The sequence below is a fragment of the Salmo salar genome, chromosome 02, assembly GCF_965601325.2.
Source record: "Salmo salar chromosome 02, fSalSal1, whole genome shotgun sequence".
Taxonomy (NCBI): Eukaryota; Metazoa; Chordata; class Actinopteri; order Salmoniformes; family Salmonidae; genus Salmo; species Salmo salar.
Window position 1 is genome coordinate 58,723,655 of NC_138292.1, and position 21,814 is coordinate 58,745,468.

The window sequence follows — 21,814 nt, forward strand, 5'->3', positions numbered from 1 at the left end:
AGTGCACCAGTCCCTCCTGCAGCAAAGGACCCCCACAACATGATGCTCCCTGTGCTTCACGGTTGGGATGGTGTTTCTTTGGCTTGCAAGCCTCCCCCTATTTCCTCCAAACATAACGATGGTCATTATGGCCAAACAGTTCTATTTTTGTTTCATCAGACCATAGGACATTTCTCCAAAAAAGTACGATCTTTGTCCCCATGTGCAGTTTTATGGCGGTTTCGGAGCAGTGGCTTCTTCCTTGCCGAGCTGCCTTTCAGGTTATGTCGTGTGGCATACAGAAGATCAGCCACCAGGGGGAGACTTGTCGAAGCCTGGTGACAGACGGTGTATACATCCCGAGGCGATGGCTCCATCTGCTGGACGTGCCAGATCTCGACGGGTTCTCTGGCCAGGACTAATTGGGGCTGATTGGGAGTTGGTGAGTAATCAAGGTTTGATTGCTCACCAGCTGTGCAAGGCCCATAAAGCTGCCAGAAGGGCAGAACAATGGTGCAACTTGGGTTGTAAAATTCCTGAAACTTTCAATATATTCCCTGTTTTTTCTGAAATCTGATAATTGTTAAATGAAATGAATTATGGAGGACATCCAGGTGGTTGAGAGCCTCACTGCTGACGTCACCCACAACGATGCTTCTGTTTCTCGTCTCCTTTCTTCATCCTTCTTCACACTCCAACCCCCCCCCCCCCCCCCCCCCCCCCATCCCAACCTGAACCCCCCACCCCGAACCAATCTATTTTGGTTTTCAGTAAACTTTTATTGCATTTCATTTGAATGTGTTTTGAATCTTCATTGTAACCACAATATAATTATGTCTAATGAGGGTAACTTTCATAGTCACTTTAGAGATATAGAATTATCATCAAATGTCATAGAATGCAACCACAAATGTGGGGGTTTAGCAGTTCAACTTCAGTACTAGTCAATAAATCACTGATTGACTTTCAACTCAGAAGTGAGACAACGAAGCCAGCAGGGGGGCAACTGTGATATTGACATCATGGAAAATGTACAATGATGGCAATATTGTGAAGGGGAAAGTGAACACCGTGCCAAATGTGTAAAACCGCTCTGATTGCCTTAAAGGTCCAATTTAAGACCACTCTGATTACCTTACAGGTCCAATGTAAGACTATTCTGATTATCTTAAAGGTCCAATGCAGCTGTTTTTTTTTATCACAATATCAAATTTCTGATAACAGTTATGTACCTTACTATGATTGTTTTCAATTAAAATGGTATAAATAAACAAAAGAATCAAGCAACAATTATGCTAGGAGTGGCCAGAGTGGGAGAGGAAAACTGAAAACTACCTGTTATTGGCAGAGAGGTTTAGAACTCTCTTTCTTATTGGTCTATTAACTCATTTACCGCTTGGTGACATCACCAGCCAGGCCAAAACTCCTTCCCACCAAAACAGGCAGAAATTTCAGGCGGTCTTATAAAACAGCTCTTACACTAAAGGGGCATTAATAACATTTTCACAACTGCACAATATTACTCCAACCATTTAGTGTGGAAATATATATAAAACATTTAAATCACGTGTTTGACTCCACTGGACCTTTTAAAGCAAAAAAGGAGGGTGATCTACACATCGTACACTTGAAAATACCAGGTTGGGCAAAAAATAAAATCAGGTGGCAATGCAACCATGCTTTCAGTAGGAGAGACATTTCTGGTTATAGACTGTTTTGAGGTGAGTGAATATATTAACCAGAAAAATGGCAGGCTTGTAAAGTGTCAAATTTTTTAACAATTATAATACAACCAACAGACGTTATACACGACAAGCCTACAGTTGCATTCATTGACATTTTCTCATTACACCTCTCAGCAATGAGCATCAGCCTCACGACACACACACAGACACACGCACTGTATTTCCCTGCTTTCAAACACACACACAGAAATAGAAAGATAATTAGGCGTTGTTTATTAATTAGATACAGGTATTTTTTTCTTCGAGAGGGAAAATCCCGTTCAGGAAATTTGCAATCTGTTTTACTGTACTTTCGGTTTCAATTCAGGCATTCCAGCCTACACATCGAACCGCAATGGCGTTACTACTTGAAGAACTTCTTACAGATATAGGAAAATGTCTCACATGTTCAATATGCTTTGACATTTTCACTGATCCAGTGACTTTAACTTGTGGCCACAGTTATTGTATGAAATGTTTAGAGGATTGTTTACGTGGAAAAGCGAAGACGAAGGATTGTCCCAGTTGCAGAGGAAAAATTCGACCAGGTTTTAAACCGCATAAAAATGTTACACTTTGTAACATCGTGGATGTTCATTACGGCCATAAACGTTTTGCATCCACTGAAGAATTTACAAAAGGACATGAAATGGAAGTGGTAAGTCTTTTTTTTTTTACTTAACAGAGTATGCTTATTGACTCCTGTCACGATCAACGTCGCGACATAATAACACGGCATTTTAAATAGGAATAAATCAGGTTGGAGGATTCTCTTTTGATGTTTTACCATAAACAAGTGCACAACTGTAAATAACTTTATTTGTTATCAAATAGTAGAAATAGTTTAATTGTATTACATGATATTACATTATATAATTGTCAGGACTTCAAAGAGGATAAAGCTGAAGAATGTGTGGCCTCACAATCACAACAGACTGATATCAACAGACCGTCTGATCTTGGAAGTACTATTCAACAGCAACAGGTAAACTTTCCAGATACAGTATTTACAGTAGGCTACAAATTCCTCCTTAGTCGGTTTTCTTTTTTAAAGATCATATTTTTTAAAGATCATATTTTTTAAAGATCATATTTTTTTAAGATAATTTTCATGCTCCTGTGTTGTGTTATCTTGTCATATAGATGGAGGCCCCTGTTGTTATAAATGACACAAGCTCAGAAGTGACAGATGACAGGTGTCCTGATGTCCCAGCCTCCCATGATGGTCGGGTTCAGGAGTTGCCCATCTCCCCTCCCTCAAATGACAGATACAGGGCTGAAGGTAGACTGTAGAATTTGTCCTATTCTTGAGTCTCATTTGAATATTACTCCTTATAATGTACTGAATACTGTAAATATAATGTGCTGTTTTCACCAATCAACCACTAGATGGGGTAGCCTATATACAGTATAGCCATTCAACGATATCTGCGTCATTAGAGTACATCAGATACCAGTGGTGTAAAGTACTTGAATAAAAATACTTTAAAGTACTACTTAAGTAGTTTAGGGGGTATCTGTACTTAACTTTTTATATTTTGGACAACTTTTACTTCACTACGTTCCTAAATAAAATAATGTACTTTTCACTCCATACATTTTCCCTGACACCCAAAAGTACTGGTTACCTTTTGAATGCTTAGCAGGACAGGAAAATGGTCCAATTCACACACTTATCAAGAAAACAATCCAGGTCATCCCTACTGCCTCTGAACTGGTGTGCCCCTAGCTATCCATCATTTATAAAACAAAACAATTGTGCTGTCTAGTTGGCTTAATATAAAGAATTTGACATGATTTATACTTTTACTTTTGATATTTTGGTATATTTTAGCAATTACTTTTAATTGTGATACTTAAGTATATTTAAAACCAAATACTTTTAGACTTTTACTCAAGTAGTATTTTACTTGGTGACTTTCACTTTTACTTCAGTCATTTTCTATTAAAGGAAAACTCCACCCAAAAACTATCTTTTGGTATTTGCAAAATGCATCATACGGGGATGATTTCTGTATTTGCTGACAAGCACAACATTGTGGGACTTTGTCAACAATGAACTAATGAAACAAATACCAAAATATAGTTTTTGGGTGGAATTTTCCTTTAAGGTATCTTTACTTTTACTCAAGTATGACGATTAGGTACTTTTTTCTAATTATGGTCATGTACAGTAGGCTGATAAACTTTAGTACATTCATCTAATGACTTCAAGCTAACATTTTGTCCTTATCTGGCCATGTCTGTCAGCAGGCTTTGCCCCTCCACCCCATCCCCTGCCTGGGGCCAGCTTCTCCTGGCTCACCTTCAACCCAGCCCAGGGCCACAGGCGCCTGACCTTCCTACCCACAGAGCACAAAGTGGTGACCAAGAGGACGCCCTCCGCATGCCACGACGACCGCTTTGACATCAGCCAGTGGATGGCGGAGCAGGAGTTCAGTGAAGGCTGCCACTATTGGGACGTGGATACGTCGGCGAGCGTGGGCTGGGCTGTCGGGGTTTCCTACCCCAGCATCGGCCGCAGAGATAAGTTGGGTCGCACAGCCAACTCCTGGTGCCTGGAGTGGAGCAGGGACAAGCTGTGCTACTGGCACGATAACAAAGGGGAGTTTATCAAACATGGCTGCCCCAGTATTGTTAGACTGGCTCTGGATGTGACGAATGGGACCTTGTCGTTTTATAGCCTGTCTAACAGTCAGACTCTGCTGCATTGTGTGGAGGAGGGATTCACAGAGCCAGTGAGGCCAGTGTTCTGGCTGTTTGGGCTGGAGCTAAACAATGCTCTGTCCTTTCCTCCTTGGGTGTCATAAGCTGATGTGAGGATGGGGACAACATAAAGAGTTGTCTGTTTATGAATGAGATAAATAAAATAAAATATTTAGTAATGAATATATTTAGCACAATATTCCTATTAGAGGTCAAAATAAAATGACAATCACCTATATTTTTTTATGTTGCTTTTTTATTTCACCCAAATGGAGTTTGGAGTTTTGCGTTGTTATAGTAGCTGTACAATATTTGTCCCTTCGCGCGACTCGTTGGAGGCGGGTTGTAACTTCAGGTTCAGGCTAGCTTGCGTGGTCGTAATATTCAGGTTTGTGTGCAGACGAATGACTAATAATATCAGTGTCGACAGTAGCATCTAAGATTTACGTCTGAGAGGTTAATTCTTTCAAAGGAGCCGTTCGGTAATATCATTCAGTGCAGGGCACTTACTACGAACGCAGCGCGGTGTCAGTTAGGTTTATGTTGGTGAAGCTCAACTGGGAAAATGCAAACGTAAGCCAGGCCAGATAGCTGAACGCTGGCTGGCTGTATTCAACCACACGAGGGCATAAATGATTTCATGAACGAATTTGCAGAGTTGGTCTTCAACAGTGGTGAAGATGCGGAAGGACGTCAGAATATTACTGGTGGGAGAGCGTAAGTGGATTTGTTTTGGTCAACTCTGTAGTTCTGTTTTACTGTCAAGCCCGAACCTGCATGCATGACAGCCAGCTGGAGGGGCCCGTGATGCTAATGAAAGGACTCGGAGGAATAACGTTATCTAACTAGCTGTGTTCAACTAGGTTCATCTAGTTTTATAGTTAACGTTACGCTACCAGACACCATGATGTTAACTACACTACACACTACGCAGCGACTAGTGTCATAACATAGCTATCTAACTAGTATCATAAACATTTTGATGTTTATAATCAAGTGACATAGGCTATTTACCATCTGCTTTTGATGTTGACTAACTGCCTGTCCACATGACATGTTTGTCATATGAATGCATGCATTGCCTTTGATATCTAAGCAATTTGCTCTAGCTAAATGTCAGCTTTAGTTAATGTGTTCAAAACATTCACTCTGACTCACCTAGGCAACACCTGTCCACTTTAAGGATATGCTACATGGCCCAGAGTATGTGGACACCCCTTCAAATTAGTGGATTTGGCTATTTCAGCCACACCCTTTGCTGACAGGTGAATAAAATAAAGCACACAGCCATACAATGTCCATAGACAAACATTGGCAGTAGAATGGCCTATTCTGAAGAGCTCAGTGACTTTCAACGTGGCACTGTCATAGGATGCCATCTTTCCAACAAGTCAGTTCGTAAAATTGCTGCCCTGCTAGAGCTGCCCTGGTCAACTGTAAGTGCCGTTATTGGGAAATGGAAATGTCTAGGAGCAACAATGGCTCAGCCGCAAAGTGGTAGGCCACACAAGCTCTCAGCACGGGACCGCCGAGGGCTGAAGCGCGTAAAAATTGTCTGTCCTCAGTTGCAACACTCACTACTGTGTTCCAAACTGCCTCTGCAAGCAACATCAGCACAAGAACTGTTTGTAGGGAGCTTCATGAAATGGGTTTCCATGGCCGAGCAGCCCCACACAAGCCTAAGACCACCATGCGTCATATCAAGCATCGACTGGACTGGTGTAAAGCTCACCACCATTGGACTATGGAGCAGTGGAAACGCGTTCTCTGGAGTGATAAATCACCATCTGGCAGTCCGATGGTCGAATCTGGGTAGTGCCAACTGTAGAGTTTGGTGGGGGAGGAATAATGGTTTAGGGCTGTTTTTATAGTTCGGGCTAGGCCCCTAAGTTCCAGTGAAGGGAAATCTTAACACTACAGCATAAAATTACATTCTAGACCAGGCCTGGGCAATTATTTTCCAGGGAGGGCCACATTAGGTTATATTTTAGCCATTGTGTGCCAGAATCATATTACAGGATTATACATCATGTGTATGACTGTGTTGACAGGTATATCTACTATAAATTACTTCCAGATATGCTACTTATTTTACTTTTTTAACATGCACAGAAGTAAACCACATTCATGTTCTCCTTTTGGTAGGCATTTTCATTATTAAACATGCAATGAACTGAACGGAGGGAAAAGTACACTGTGCATTCAGCACCACGGACAGATCTCTTGTTAACGGGTATGCACAAAAACACATGAAAGAGAGAGAGCTCAACATTACATTTAAACTACTCAATCAGTGTGAGGAATGAAGTGTCTAATGGGTATTGACTAGAGCAGTGAAGTCAGGTATGGTTTCTGAGGTCGCTTTGCGCAGGGTTGCTCAGAGGTGAGCGTCAGTAAGAGATGACCTGTGCCTTGACTTGTTATATTTCATCACTGAAAATGTCTGTTCACGTACATAGGTTGACCCAAACAGTACAAGCATCTTCTGAGCATGACTCCTAATCTTTGGAAGGTTTTGTTCATCGAGAGATGCATAGGACCTCGTCAGGGACATTGTTTTGAATAGTTCTCCAATCACTGCATCAGACTGAAGATCAATAAGATCAAATTGCAGGTCAGTGGGAGCGTTATCCACATTGAAGGTGAAAGGAGAGGAAACCAACAGCATGTCATTTTCCAACACTTTGAAATCCTCAAAACGATAAGAATTCACTGTTCAAAGCACGCAGCAGCGATGTATAACATTACTTCTCCCACTGGTCATCTGAAGTGTTGGAAAGTGGGTGAGATTGTTGGCTTCTACTTGGCGGGCCAGGAGGAGTAATCTTCCCTTGAAGGCTTTGACACGGCTGTACATCTGATGTGGAAAAAGACCAAAAAACACTCTACATTCACTGTCTACTTTCCTTTTCTTTGAAAAATATTTTTTGCGCCATTTCTAGCTAGCTACTATTTGTAACTGTGAAGTGTGTCAGCCTGTCAGTCACTGTCTGTCCTCGTGCAGCTTTTTATACGTGCCTTCAAAATAAATGTCCCACAAGCGGTGGGAGTTAAATCATTAAACAAAGGCGAGTATTCATTGGGCTTTTAATTTGAATAACAAATACGTTTTTCAAAACTTTACTATCGCAAAATCTTTGATCTGAGCATGATTCCCTTCCAACTTTGTGGCGAAAGTTTGGGGAAGGCCCTTTCCTTTTTCAGCATGACAATGCTCCTGTGCGCAAAGCGAGGTCCATACAGAAATGGTTTGTTGAGATCAGTGTGGAAGAACTTGACTGGCCTGCGCAGATCCCTCACCTCAACCGCATCGAACACTAATGCTCTTGTGGCTGAATGGAAGCAAGTCCCCGCAGCAATGTTCCAACATATAGTGGAAAGCCTTCCCAGAAGAGTGGAGGCCGTTATAGCAGCAGCGGGGGGTGCAATTCCGTATTAATGCCCTAGATTTTGGAATGAGATGTTCGACAAGCAGGTGTCCACATACTTTTGGCAATGTGTATGATTCTCTCTAACAGGGTTTCTTATACAGTGCCATTGGAAAGTATTAAGACCCCTTGACTTTTTCCACTTTTTGTTAGGTTACAGCCTTATTGTAAAATGGGTTAAATAAAAAATAAAAAATCCTCAGCAATCTCCACACAATACACTATAATGTCAAAACGAAAACAGGTTTTTAGAAATCTTAGCAAATTTATTAAAAATCAAAAACATACTTATTTACATAAGTATTCAGACCGTTTGCTATGATATTGAGCTCAGGTGCATCCTGTTTCCATTGATTATGGAATGGAGATGTTGAGATGTTTCTACAACTTGATTGGAGTCCGCCTGTGTTTAAATGAAATTGATTGGACATGATTTGGAAAAGAACACACCTGTCTATACACCACAGTTGACAGTGCATGTCAGAGCAAAAACCAAGCCATGAGGTCAAAGGAATTATCCGTAGAGCTCTGAGACAGGATTGTGTTGAGGCACAGATCTGGGGAAGGGTACCAAAACATTTCTGCAGCATGGGAGGTCCCCAAGAACACAGTGGTCACCAAGACTCTTCCTAGAGCTCGCCACCCGGCCAAGCTGATCAATCGGGGGAGAAGGGCCTTGGTTAGGGAGGTGATCAAGAACCCGATGGTCACTCTGACAAAGCTCTAGAGTTCCTCTGTGGAGATGGTTGTCCTTATGGAAGGTTTTCCCATCTCTGCAGCACTCCACCAATTAGGCCTTTATGGTAGAGTGGCCAGACGGAAGCCACTCCTCAGTAAAAGGCACATGACAGCCCGCTTGGAGTTTGCCAAAAGGCACCTAAACACTCTCAGACCATGAGAAACAAGATTCTGTGGTGTGATGAAACCAAGGTTGAACTCTTTGGCCTGAATGCCAAGCGTCACATCTGAAGGAAACCTGACACCATCCCTATGGTGAAGCATGGTGGTGGAAGCATCATGCTGTGGGGATGTTTTTCAGCGGCAGGGACTGGGAGACTAGTCAGGATCGAGACAAAGAAGTACAAGAGATCCTTGATGAAAACCTGCTCTAGAGCGCTCAGGACCTCAGACTGGGGCGAAGGTTTACCTTCCAGCAGGACAATGACCCTAAACACACAGCCAAGACAACGCAGGAGTGGCTTCGGGACAAGTCTGAATGTCCTTGAGTGACCAGAGCCTGGACTTGAACCTGATCGAACATCTCTGGAGAGACCTGAAAATAGCTGTGCAGCAACGCTCCCCATCCGACCTGACAGAGCTTGATAGGATCTGCAGAGAAGAATGGGAGAAACTCCCCAAATACAGGTGTACCCAAGAAGACTCAAGGCTGTAATCGCTGCCAAAGGTGCTTCAACAAAGTACTGAGTAAAGGGTCTGAATACTTACAGTTGAAGTCGGAAGTTTACATACACCTTAGCCAAATACATTTAAACTCAGTTTTTCACAATTCCTGACATTTTAATCCTAGTAAAAATTCCCTGTCTTAGGTCAGTTAGGATCACCACTTTATTTTAAGAATGTGAAATGTCAGAATAATGTTAGTGACTTATTTCAGCTTTTATTTCTTTCATCACATTCCCAGTGGGTCAGAAGTTTACATACACTCAATTAGTATTTGGTAGCATTGCCTTTAAATTGTTCAACTTGGGTCAAACGTTTCGGGTAGCCTTCCACAAGTGAATTTTGGCCCATTCCTCCTGACAGAGCTGGTGTAACTTAGTCAGGTTTGTAGGCACACACTTTTTCAGTTCTGCCCACAAATTTTCTATGAGATTGAGGTCAGGGCTTTGTGATGGCCACTCCATTACCTTGACTTTGTTATTCTTAAGCCGTTTTGCCACGACTTTGGAAGTATGCTTGGGGTCATTGTCCATTTGGAAGACCCATTTGCGACCAAGCTTTAACTTCCTGACTGATGTCTTGAGATGTTGCTTCAATACATCCACATAATTTTCCTTCCTCGTGATGCCATCTATTTTGTGAAGTGCACCAGTCCCTCCTACAGCAAAGCACCCCCACAACATGATGCTGCCACCCGCGTGCTTCACGGTTGGGATGGTGTTCTTCGGCTTGCAAGCCTCCCCGTTTTCCTCCAAACATAACGATGGTCATTATGGCCAGCAACAGTTCAATTTTTGTTTCATCAGACCAGAGGACATTTCTCCAAAAGTATGATCTTTGTCCCCATGTGCAGTTGCAAACCGCAGTCTGGCTTTTTTATGGCGGTTTTGGAGCAGTGGCTTCTTCCTTGCTGAGCGGCCTTTCAGGTTATGTCGATATAGGACTCGTTTTACTGTGGATATAGATACTTTTGTACTTGTTTCCTCCAGCATCTTCACAAGCTCCTTTGCTGTTGTTCTGGGACTGATTTTCATATCAATGTACGTTCATCTCTAGGAGACAGAACGCGTCTCCTTCCTGAGCGGTAAGATGGCTGCGTCGTCTTACCGTTATACTTGCGTACTATTGTTTGTACAGATGAACGTGGTACCATCAGGCATTTGGAAATTGCACCCAAGGATGAACCAGACTTGTGGAGGTCTACAATTTTATTTCTGAGGTCTTGGCTGATTTCTTTTGATTTTCCCATGATGACAAGCAGAGGCACCTAGTTTGAAGGTAGGCCTTGAAATGCATCCACAGGTACACCTCCAATTGACTCAAATGATGTCAATTAGCCTATCGGAAGCTTCTAAAGCCATGACATCATGTTCTGGAATTTTCCAAGCTGTTTAAAGGCACAATCAACTTAGTGTATGTGAACTTCTGACCCACTGGAATTGTGATACAGTGAAATAATCTGTCTGTAAACAATTGTTGGAAAAGTTACTTGTGTCATGCACAAAGTAGATGTCCTAACCGACTTGCCAAAACTATAGTTTGTTAACAAGAAATTTGTGGAGTGGTTGAAAAACGAGTTTGAATGACTCCAACCTAAGTGTATGTAAACTTCTGACTTCAACTGTTTGTAAATGTGATATTTCAGTTTATTTTAATACATTTGCAAACTTTTCTAAAATCCTGTTTTTGCTTTGTCATTATGGGGTATTTTGTGTAGATTGATGAGGGAAAAAAAACAGTTACTTAACAAAATGTGGAAAAAGTCAAGGGGTCTGAATACTTTCCAAACGCACTCTAATTTTTTATACAGGGACCCAGGGCTCTATCTTTCACATTTGCCAAATTCAATTCCTTTCTCTTCTAAAGCAAAGCCCTGTCGTGATTTAGTAAGCTGTCAAGTATCTCTCTCTGGCCACGAATGGGCTTAGAGCCAATTCTCATGTCTTAGATTTGAGAGGCAACTTGGTGTAGGAGACCAGGGATAGTGATGCTACTGCAGTGACATATTCTATCTCACCTTGTGTGTGTGAAGCACAGACTGCCAATTTGTACAAGGCAAGCCTATTTCTTCATGCTATCTATGCTGTTTGAAGTGTGCAGAGAAACAATGCATGACAGGCTGCAACTCTAAAACAGGTACTTTACATACACATGATAATAATTAAATGTAAAGTGAGGCTGAGCAAATTGCCCCTCTCTCTGCCAATTCTAGAATTGAAAAGAGTCATTGCCAGGCGTGACACATATGACTTCCTCCTTGTCTTTTTTCCCCCCCGACAGCCAAGGTGGGGAAGACTTCCCTGATCATGTCGCTGGTCAGCGAGGAGTTCCCACAGGTGGTACGTAAAGAAGCTTCCTGTAACCTCTGTGTTTAGTAAATAGGCAGAATAGACATTATTAAATCTATGAAGCACATTTCTCAAGCTGAGAGTGCTTTGAATTGTATCGGGTAGACGGGTAACTCCCCTTGGGAGATGCACGTCTTGATGATCAGCAGTAGTACTAATAAACAGTTATACATGCATTACCTATGTAGAATGTACGTTTTGAGTATCCCATTGGTGTCTTTTAATGATGTTCATCCTTGGTTGGTTCCTTGTAACAGGTGCCCTACCGGGCTGAAGAGATCACCATACCGGCAGACGTCACCCCAGAGAGAGTTCCTACACACATAGTAGACTACTCAGGTACTGTAACTGACAGCGTAGCTATATAATGTGTACCGTATCTCTGTTGTACTATGCAAACCATGGGTGAACATGTTATTGTACATTCAAGCCATGTACACTGAACTACTACACCAATACTGTCCTGTTGTTCACTAACTGCGTGTTTTAACTCGCACAGAGGCGGAACAAACAGATGAGCAGTTGTCTTCAGAGATATCAAAGGTAATATTAGAATCAGTATTGTAGAAAGACGTGTGTAGAGATTTGAGAGTACTGCCCAGTCCAGATTGTAATGGTTGTCGCTCCCTTTACAGGCCAATGTGATTTGCATAGTGTACGCCGTCAACAACAAGAAGTCCATTGAGAAGGTGAGTTTAGTCATAGTACTGTATGCACATTGTTATATCAGCCAGTTCACACGCATGTTTGCTTTTTGTAATGTTTTATCTTCACCATCTTGTTTTCCTTTAGGTGACCAGCCATTGGATTCCACTTATAAATGACAATACAGACAAGGACAGCAGGTGAGGGATACAGTCTAGGTTTAGTTGTGGTTCTTATGGTTGGTTCGTATGTAGCCCAGTTCCTGCATGAGCTTTGCAGGGGTTACGCTGTCATCTTAATGACCTATAACATGTAGTATTGGGGGTTGCAGTGTAGTAGTGGGTATCCAATGTGGTATGTTGTGTTCCAATACTCAACCACTACCAGGGTTCACCCAACTGGGTCACTGTAAAAGGCACTCTACATGAAGTTACATGAATGTGTTTTCTCCTAAATATATGATATATGCATGGATGTTTTCCTGAAGTTTTGATAGAGGAGATGGGCACGAGTCATAGACACAAGTCCACACTTTTCACAACGAGAGTCATTTCAGTAAATGTATATTTTTCTCAGTAGAACAGCAGTGTAGAAGTACAACAAGTCATGATGAGCCTAGCTTCATGCATGCAGAACCACCACTTGACAATATTATTTCTAGGAAGGGAAATTGAGATCAAAAGTGTATATTTTTGTGAGGGAGACTTCATCAGATTACAAAACTATCACACACTACAATTGCATGATTTGATGTCTGGATTGGGAAAACAGCCCTGAATGTACAGCTTTAAGACCTAATAAATAACTATTTTTAAAAGCAATCCAATCAACCATTTCCAACCTTTCTCTCTGTCCCCCCTTCCCCCTATAGGGTTCCTGTCATCCTGGTCGGGAACAAGTCTGACCTGGTGGAACACAGCAGCATGGAGACCATCCTGCCCGTCATGAACCAGTACACTGAGATCGAGACATGTGTGGAGGTGAGACTGCCAGAGGGCTTCTGTACTGAGTCACCCACTGTGTTGTAGCACTGTGACTTCACTACCCGGAGTAGTGATGCATCGTCAGATATTGCATAGAGGCTGCTGGCTAAAAGCCACTGACCTACAGTGGTTCATCCTTTAAAAGTTGCAGCGTACTGCAGCACAGCTTGCATGGTGCCGCAGAATTCTATGGCACGTTATTTAAGTGTCAACTACTGTCACCATTAATGCTAGTTAGTGCTAGTTTGACCACCAGAGGGCATCTTTGAGAAGCATTTGACAGTCTTCAATAGTGGCTGTACTAGAGAATTTCAAAACTGTTTTTGTAAGAACATAGTATATGGGACTGATCTTAAGACATTTTTCTTAATTAATTTGCTTAATATTATGGTGTTTCTATTCCAAGAAAAACCCTTTAACGTTAGGATGGTACGGGAAATATGGCGCTGTACAACGTGACTGTCGGGAGTAGGCTACAGTACTGGGCTATTTAGCTAAAGAATCCCTGTGTCGTGCGGGCATGTGGGAGACCGGGGTTCAATTCCCCGACGGGGAGGAAGGAGTAGGCTGTTCTTGTAAATAAGAATTTGTTCTTAACTGAGTTGCTAGTTAAATAAAGGTTACACTAAGAGCATAACATTTCTACACCCTAATTGTGTAAGTGTAGTCTAACCAATACCCAAACGGAGATTCAGTGAAAATAAAATCTCATTGATTTATCAAGACCAGTCCCTATGCTTGTCTCAGAGCAGCACGAAACGGTGCTAAAATAGTTGTAGGCTATTGCTTCAACTCCTATTGCTTCTAACTTCAATATGCTCTTTAAATAAATAAGACCTACACCACTTTTAACAGCTCATTACTCAACACTAGTGAGACTCATGTCGCCTACGGTAGACCTACACTATATCGAAAAATATGACTTGACTCTCCGCTAATAATTTTATATGGAGGATTGGAGGATTCTAAATTAAAGCCAAAAGCTGCCTCATGGGTCTCCCGGTACGGGTATCGAACCTGCATCTGTAGCGACGCATTTTGCGCTGCGATGCGGTGTCTAAGACAGCTGCTCCACCAACACAGAGAGGTGTTGGTAAAGGCATATTGTTCTGCTAATAGCCCATAATGGGCTATTATAATACTGTACATGGTGTCCAAGTCAGGATAACCAAAACATTTATTTATTAAAGACTGTCAGAAGGAGTGTTGGTACTTATTTATTTTGATCCAAATCCATGAATGAGTGAGTCACGAAAGTGAGCGATTGTAATCTGAATAAAGGCCAAAATAATATTCGTAAAGGCCAAAACATTTATTTCTGTTTTTAGAGGGAGAGAAACGCTGGGCCAATTGTGCGCCGCCCTATGGGACTCCCAATCACGGTTGGATGTGATGCATAATAATACTTTTTGTTGTATTATTTGTTTTGTCTTTTCTGGTAGATTAAACTCAAATTGCAACCAATCACGGCCGGTTGTGATACAGCCAACCTAACTAAGAAATACATTTGACTATAGAATTCTCCCCCCACCCTCCTAGGCAAGTCTATTGTCCAGCTACCTGCTAATAGCCATAATGGCGCTGTACAACGTGACCGTGTGTTTGAAAGAGTATTTTCCAGTAAGCAACAATTTGTTTACCTTCATTAGGCAACTTTGTTCCGATATTTTTGTAATTCAGTGATATTTATTCCCATAGTGATTCATTATAGATTCGAAACTAAATAAACATCAGCATTTTGAAAGAGTATTTTTATCATTATTTTATTAACGAAAGCATAAAGATGCTGATGAAGAAATACAGTACTGTACGGTATATGCTTTTACATTTGGATAATAAGGCATGTAAAGCATTTTGAAGATATAAGCCACCTGCATTTGTTTATTTGGCTATAGCAGAACAGCATAACGGTGCGGACGGCCCTTGCTGTGCCTGGTGAGCAGTTAGTCAAATTCTGTTGTCAGATGAGGAATGGAAATGTCAGGGTGAACCGACGACCTGATGAACCTGCCAGGTATGTTGACTCTGCCTGTCGGAGGTGGAGTTCCACAGCTCACAGGTGTGCCTGGCATGGATTGTCACTCCATCTCGTTCCTCGCCCTCTTCAACGCGTCATTCTCCGCCTGACTCTCCGCCAATGCCGCCTGGCTCTGAACCAATGCATAAGCTGTCGCCTGTATCTCTGCCCTCAGATAATGTTTCTCTTTCTGCTGGTCTGCCTTCAATGACTCGATCTCAGTCTTCAAAGTTTGAATCTGATCCATGTACACCTTCATCAGATGAGCAGAATGGTACCGCGACTCCAACACACAAATGCTGCGTACACATTTTCAAAATCTAGCAAAATTAACCTCTTTCTTGGCAACCATGTGTTTTTTTTTGGTGTGGCCCGTTGTCCAGCCCGTTGTCCAGCCCTTTGTCCACTGATCTCCACGGATGGTTGTTGGCATTGTTGTATGCTCTGCAAAAACACCTTCACGGCCCATTTTTAAGTCCCCTTGTGGTTATGGTCCTAACCTTGGAATGGGTAGCACCATAGAAAGAAGCTGAATTGATGAAAATGATCATTTTGTCTGTTCTCTTTGGTCGTAATTACCTTTTTCTTCTTTTTTTAGATAAACAGCTCGTTTTTGAATGGTAACTGTGTTAAGGGTGAAGTTTGGGGCGGGGTGAGGAGTACTGGAAAGGTGTGACTTTCACACCTACAGTAGCTAAGCTATAAAGAGTATTGTCCTGCTAATGAACTAGTGACCTGCAATGAACTAGTGACGCAGGGTACCGTACTAAACCACAAATGACCTCTAAGTCCCGCAGCATAATCGCCAAACATTTAGTGGAGCAACCACTGTACTCAGCCCATGTAGATGTACCTGCATGGACACTTATCATGCACACTTATCATGTATACAGTACTTATGATGTATACTTATCATGCACACTCCAGTGGTGGAAAAAGTACCCAATTGTCATACTTGAGTTAAAGCAAAGATACTTTAATATCAAATTTATTTATATAGCCCTTCTTACATCAGCTGATATCTCAAAGTGCTGTACAGAAACCCAGCCTAAAACCCCAAACAGCAAGTAATGCAGGTGTAGAAGCACGGTGGCTAGGAAAAACTCCCTAGAAAGGCAGGAACCTAGGAAGAAACCTAGAGAGGAACCAGGCTATGAGGGGTGGCCAGTCCTCTTCTGGCTGTGCCGGGTGGAGATTATAACAGAACATGGCCAAGATGTTCAAATGTTCATAAATGACCAGCATGGTCAAATAATAATATAGAAAATGACTCAAGTGAAAGTCACCCTTTAAAATACTACTTGAGTAAAAGTCTAAGTATTTGGTTTTAAATATACTTAATTATCAAAAGTAAAATTATAAATCATTTCTAACTCCTTATATTAGGCAAACCAGATGGCACCTTTTTCTTGTTTTCTTAATTTGCGGATAAGCAGGGGCACACTCTAACACTCAGAGATCATTTATAAACAAAGAATGTTTGTTTAGTGAGTCCGCCAGATCAGAGGCAGTCACGATGACCACGGATAAGTGCGTGAATTAGACACTTTTCCTGTCCTGTTAAGCATTCAAAATGTAACGAGTACTTTTGGGTGTCAGAGAAAATGTATGGAGTAAAAAGTACATTATTTTCTATAGGAATGTAGTGAAGTCAAAGTAGTAAAAAATATAAATAGTAAAGTACAGATAACCCAAAAAACGACTTAAGTAGTACTTTAAAGTATTTTTACTTAAGTACTTCACACCACGGCACTTATCACTCTCACAGAGGAGTGATACACCTCCAGATGTAGTACAGGGGCTGCATTGAAGATAAATCAATGAACTGTTTAAAGAGTAGCTTGAACAGTTCCAGTATCTATTAAAGATGTATAGCAGGGATGGTGCTTATATTGTAGCAGTCCTTCTTCTACAGCTATACAGCTTTTAGTGTGCTGCTATAAGAGCTTACAAATGTTATATGTTGTAAATCTAAATCTGTAGGGTTTAAAGCATGTCATCTGGGGCCAGCTTTATCTCTGTAGCTTTTACCGTCATTATGCAGGGTGACAGTGAGTCCATACAAAGACTATATACACTAAGACGATATGTTGTGCTTGTTTACTGTTAGGCTATAGAACCTATGTTAGGCATTAGTTATGCTCTTCACGCTCTCTTCATGCTTCATGCTATTTTTCTCATGATGGGAATTCCATGGGTCAGTCGTGCTTAGCGTGACGCACAGAGTCAGTTTGGTATTGGTTTCAGTCTAGACTCTTAATGGAGCTATTTCTAAGGGATTTCTATAGCTTGCTCAAGTCGGTATGTGAGTGTACATGCATTTTTCGAGGAAACATGGCTCTCCTCCACCCAGCTAGCCATAGAGCCATGTCCACAGTTCAGCTTGGCTGCTAACTCCTCCATGTTTCACAGACTGTCTAATTAGTAGAGGTCGGCCGATTAATCGGAATGGCCGATTTAATTAGGGCCGATTTTCAAGTTTTCATAACAATCGGTAATCGGCATTTTTGGACACTGATCATGGCCGATTACATTGCACTCCTCGAGGAGACTGCGTGGCAGGCTGACTACCTGTTCTGCGAGTGCAGCAAGGAGCCAAGGTAAGGTGCTAGCTAGCATTAAACGTATCTTATAAAAAGCAATCAATCTTACCATAATCACTAGTTAACTACACATGTTGATGATATTACTAGTTTATCTAGCTTGTCCTGCGTTGCATATAATCGATGCGGTGCCTGTTAATTTATCATTGAATCACAGCCTACTTCACCAAACAGGTGATTTAACAAGCACATTCACGAAAAAAGCACTGTCGTTGCACCAATGTGTACTTAACCATAAACATCAACGCCTTTCTTAAAATCAATACACAAGTATATATTTTTAAACCTGCATATTTAGTTAATATTGCCTGCTAACATGAATTTCTTTTAACTTGGAAAATTGTGTCACTTCTCTTGCGTTCTGTGCAACAGAGTCAGGGTATATGCAGCAGTTTGGGCCGCCTGGCTTGTTGCGAACTGTGTGAAGACCATTTCTTCCTAACAAAGACAGCCAACTTTGCCAAACGGGGGATGATTTAACAAAAGCGCATTTGCGAAAAAAAGCACAATCGTTGCACGAATGTACCTAACCATAAACATCAATGCCTTTCTTAAAATCAATACACAGAATCATATATTTTTAAACGTGCATATTTAGTTAAAAGAAATTCATGTTAGCAGGCAATATTAACTAGGGAAATTGTGTCACTTCTCTTGCGTTCATTGCACGCAGAGTCAGGGTATATGCAACAGTTTGGGCCGCCTGGCTCGTTGCGAACTAATTTGCCTGAATTTTACGTAATTATGACATAAAATTGATGGATGTGCAATGTAACAGCAATATTTAGACTTAGGGGTGTTAGATAAAATTAGATGGATAAAATACGGAACTGTTCCGTATTTCACTGAAAGAATAAACATTTTGTTTTCGAGATGATAGTTTCCGGATTTGACCATATTAATGACCAAAGGCTCGTATTTCTGTGTGTTATTATATTATAATTAAGTCTATGATTTGATAGAGCAGTCTGACTGAGCGGTGGTAGGCAGCAGCAGGCTCGTAAGCATTCATTCAAACAGCACTGTCCTGCATTTGGCAGCAACTCTTCGCTGTGCTTCAAGCATTGCCCTGTTTATGACTTCAAGCCTATCAACTCCCGAGATTAGGCTGGCAATACTAAAGTACCTATTTAAACATCCAATAGTCAAAAGTATATGAAATACAAATGGTATAGAGAGAAATAGTCCTATAATACTACAACCTAAGACTTCTTACCTGGGAATATTGAAGACTCATGTTAAAAGGAACCACCAGCTTTCATATGTTCTCATGTTCTGAGCAAGGAACTTAAACGTTAGCTTTTTTACATGGCACATATTGCACTTTTACTTTCTTCTCCAACACTTTGTTTTTGCATTATTTAAACCAAATTGAACATGTTTCATTATTTATTTGAGACTAAATTGATTTCATTGATGTATTATATTAAGTTAAAATAAAAGTGTTCATTGTTCATACAGTATCGTTATAATTGTCATTATTACAAATATATATACAGTGGGGGGGGGAAAGTATTTGATCCCCTGCTGATTTTGTACGTTTGCCCACTTACAAAGAAATTATCAGTCTATAATTTTAATAGTAGGTTTATTTGAACAGTGAGAGACAGAATAACAACAAAAAAATCCAGAAAATGTCAAAAATGTTATAAAATGATTTGCATTTTAATGAGGGAAATAAGTATTTGACCCCTCTGCAAAACATGACTTAGTACTTGGTGGCAAAACCCTTGTTGGCAATCACAGAGGTCAGACATTTCTTGTAGTTGGCCACCAGGTTTGCACACATCTCAGGAGGGATTTTGTCCCACTCCTCTTTGCAGATCTTCTCCAAGTCATTAAGGTTTTGAGGCTGACGTTTGGCAACTCGAACCTTCAGCTCCCTCCACAGATTTTCTATGGGATTAAGGTCTGGAGACTGGATAGGCCACTCCAGGACCTTAATGTGCTTCTTCTTGAGCCACTCCTTTGTTGCCTTGGCCGTGTGTTTTGGGTCATTGTCAAGCTGGAATACCCATCCATGACCCATTTTCAATGCCCTGGCTGAGGGAAGGAAGTTCTCACCCAAGATTTGACGGTACATGGCCCCGTCCATCGTCCCTTTGATGCGGTGAAGTTGTCCTGTCCCCTTAGCAGAAAAACACCCCCAAAGCATAATGTTTCCACCTCCATGTTTGACGGTGGAGATGGTGTTCTTGGGGTCATAGGCAGCATTCCTCCTCCTCCAAACACGGTGGGTTGAGTTGATGTCAAAGAGCTCCATTTTGGTCTCATCTGACCTCAACACTTTCACCAGTTGTCCTCCGAGTCATTCAGATGTTCATTGGCAAACTTCAGACGGGCATGTATCTGTATTCTTGAGCAGGGGGACCTTGCGGGCGCTGCAGGATTTCAGTCCTTCACGGCGTAGTGTGTTACCAATTGTTTTCTTGGTGACTATGGTCCCAGCTGCCTTGAGATCATTGACAAGATCCTCCTGGGTAGTTATGGGCTGATTCCTCACCGTTCTCATGATCATTGCAACTCCACAAGGTGAGATCTTGCATGGAGCCCCAGGCCGAGGGATATTGACAGTTCTTTTGTGTTTCTTCCATTTGCGAATAATCGCACCAAATGTTGTCACCTTCTCACCAAGCTGCTTGGCGATGGAGTGTGCTCCTTATCTCAGCTCGTTACCTGTATAAAAGACACCTGGGAGCCAGAAATCCTTCTGATTGAGAGGGGGTCAAATACTTATTTCCCTAATTAAAATGCAAATCAATTTATTACATTTTTGACATGTGTTTTTCTGGATATTTTTGTTGTTATTCTGTCTCTCACTGTTCAAATAAACCTACAATTAAAATTATAGACTGATCCTTTCTTTGTCAGTGGGCAAACGTACAAAATCAACAGGGGATCAAATACCCCCCCCCCCCCACTGTATATGAAAATCGGCCGATTAATTGGTATCAGCTTTTTTTGGTCCTCCAATAACCGGTATCGGCGTTGAAAAATCATAATCGGTCGACCTCTACTAATTAGTATTGGCTTATTCCTCAGACCAATCCCGGCTGTAGATCCTCCCAGGCCCCAGCCAGCCAGGTCACTATGGAGACTGATCTTGAACACTACTATACTCTACTGTAAACAACTCTCCCTTTCCTGACCCATCTAGTGGGGAGCGAGGGAGGGAGGGAGTTTACCGTGCCCAGCTTAAAGATGGATTCGCATTAGGGGGAACAGCGGCACTGTCTGCGCCCGGCACCTTTTTGTTATTGTTTTTGTTTTGTGGACAAAACGGAGGTGAGGTGCACCGAGCAGCTTGCAGCGTTTGTTGTTTGCAGCAACTTCTTTGTTGTTGTAATATCCCAAATGGACGTGGATTTTTCACCATTTTAAGGATTCCAGCTTTAAGTGCTTTCTGCACTGAGATATATTTTTAGGTATTTATTAGTTATTTTATTTCTGCACAGGAACTGTGTAGTTTTTGATATGTTGGTAAATAGAAATATTATTTCAGGATGAATGAAAATTCATATTTTGTATGTTCTTCTTTCTGTATTTCCGTAACGTTTTTTTTAGTGTTCAGCAAAGAACCTGAAGAACATATCTGAGTTGTTTTACTACGCCCAAAAGGCTGTCCTGCACCCCACTGGCCCTTTATACTGTCCAGAGGAGAAACAGGTAAAGAGTGAAGAAGCCCTGTTGACAGAATGTTACAGAAATAAGAGTTGTTCATAAAGTCTCACATTTACTTTGAGGCCAACTGTGTCATTATACTGTTGATTGGACTTGATTCCCAGATGAAGCTCGCCTGCATCAAAGCGCTGACTCGCATCTTCAAGGTATCAGACCTGGACAACGATGGGATTCTCAATGATAATGAGCTCAACTTCTTCCAGGTGAGTTTTCAACTCTGTGACTCTGACACCTACAGCAGCACAGCACAAGTTCATTACAGCACTAACAAGTTCACTAGCCCTTTTTCATTCAGGTGA

The 21,814-nt window shown here is 41.5% G+C and overlaps 2 protein-coding genes across 5 annotated transcripts in view; both read left to right on the forward strand.

Moving 5' to 3' along the window:
- Positions 1-1,428: 1,428 nt before the first annotated feature.
- Positions 1,429-4,645, forward strand: rn135 (RING finger protein 135). Of its 3 annotated transcripts, XM_014173753.3 has the most exons (5): positions 1,429-1,700; positions 2,166-2,361; positions 2,587-2,688; positions 2,847-2,985; positions 3,954-4,645. In XM_014173753.3, the coding sequence occupies exons 2-5, from the start codon at positions 2,173-2,175 to the stop codon at positions 4,511-4,513; spliced, it is 990 nt and encodes a 329-aa protein (XP_014029228.1). In that variant the 5' UTR covers positions 1,429-1,700; positions 2,166-2,172; the 3' UTR covers positions 4,514-4,645.
- Positions 4,646-4,761: 116 nt separating this feature from the next.
- Positions 4,762-21,814, forward strand: part of LOC106587236 (mitochondrial Rho GTPase 1-A) — a 29,805-nt gene continuing 12,752 nt past the window's right edge. The window contains exons 1-9 of one of the 2 annotated variants that reach the window (XM_014175438.3): positions 4,762-5,126; positions 11,519-11,577; positions 11,844-11,925; positions 12,086-12,129; positions 12,222-12,275; positions 12,379-12,431; positions 13,103-13,211; positions 21,399-21,500; positions 21,620-21,718. In XM_014175438.3, the coding sequence (XP_014030913.1) occupies positions 5,090-5,126; positions 11,519-11,577; positions 11,844-11,925; positions 12,086-12,129; positions 12,222-12,275; positions 12,379-12,431; positions 13,103-13,211; positions 21,399-21,500; positions 21,620-21,718 (639 nt within the window). In that variant the 5' untranslated portion in view covers positions 4,762-5,089. The remainder of the gene's footprint in view (positions 5,127-11,518; positions 11,578-11,843; positions 11,926-12,085; positions 12,130-12,221; positions 12,276-12,378; positions 12,432-13,102; positions 13,212-21,398; positions 21,501-21,619; positions 21,719-21,814) is intronic. The other variant, XM_014175446.3, reaches the window with a different exon arrangement.

What these genes read in the sequence shown, in the direction of transcription:
- rn135 (XM_014173742.3), top strand. Translation starts at nt 2,059, where the DNA reads ATGGCGTTACTACTTGAAGAACTTCTTACAGATATAGGAAAATGTCTC. An exon ending in AAGGACATGAAATGGAAGTG is followed by an intron (nt 2,362 to 2,586) that starts GTAAGTCTTTTT and finishes TATAATTGTCAG; the next exon opens with GACTTCAAAGAGGATAAAGC. An exon ending in GTACTATTCAACAGCAACAG is followed by an intron (nt 2,689 to 2,846) that starts GTAAACTTTCCA and finishes CTTGTCATATAG; the next exon opens with ATGGAGGCCCCTGTTGTTAT.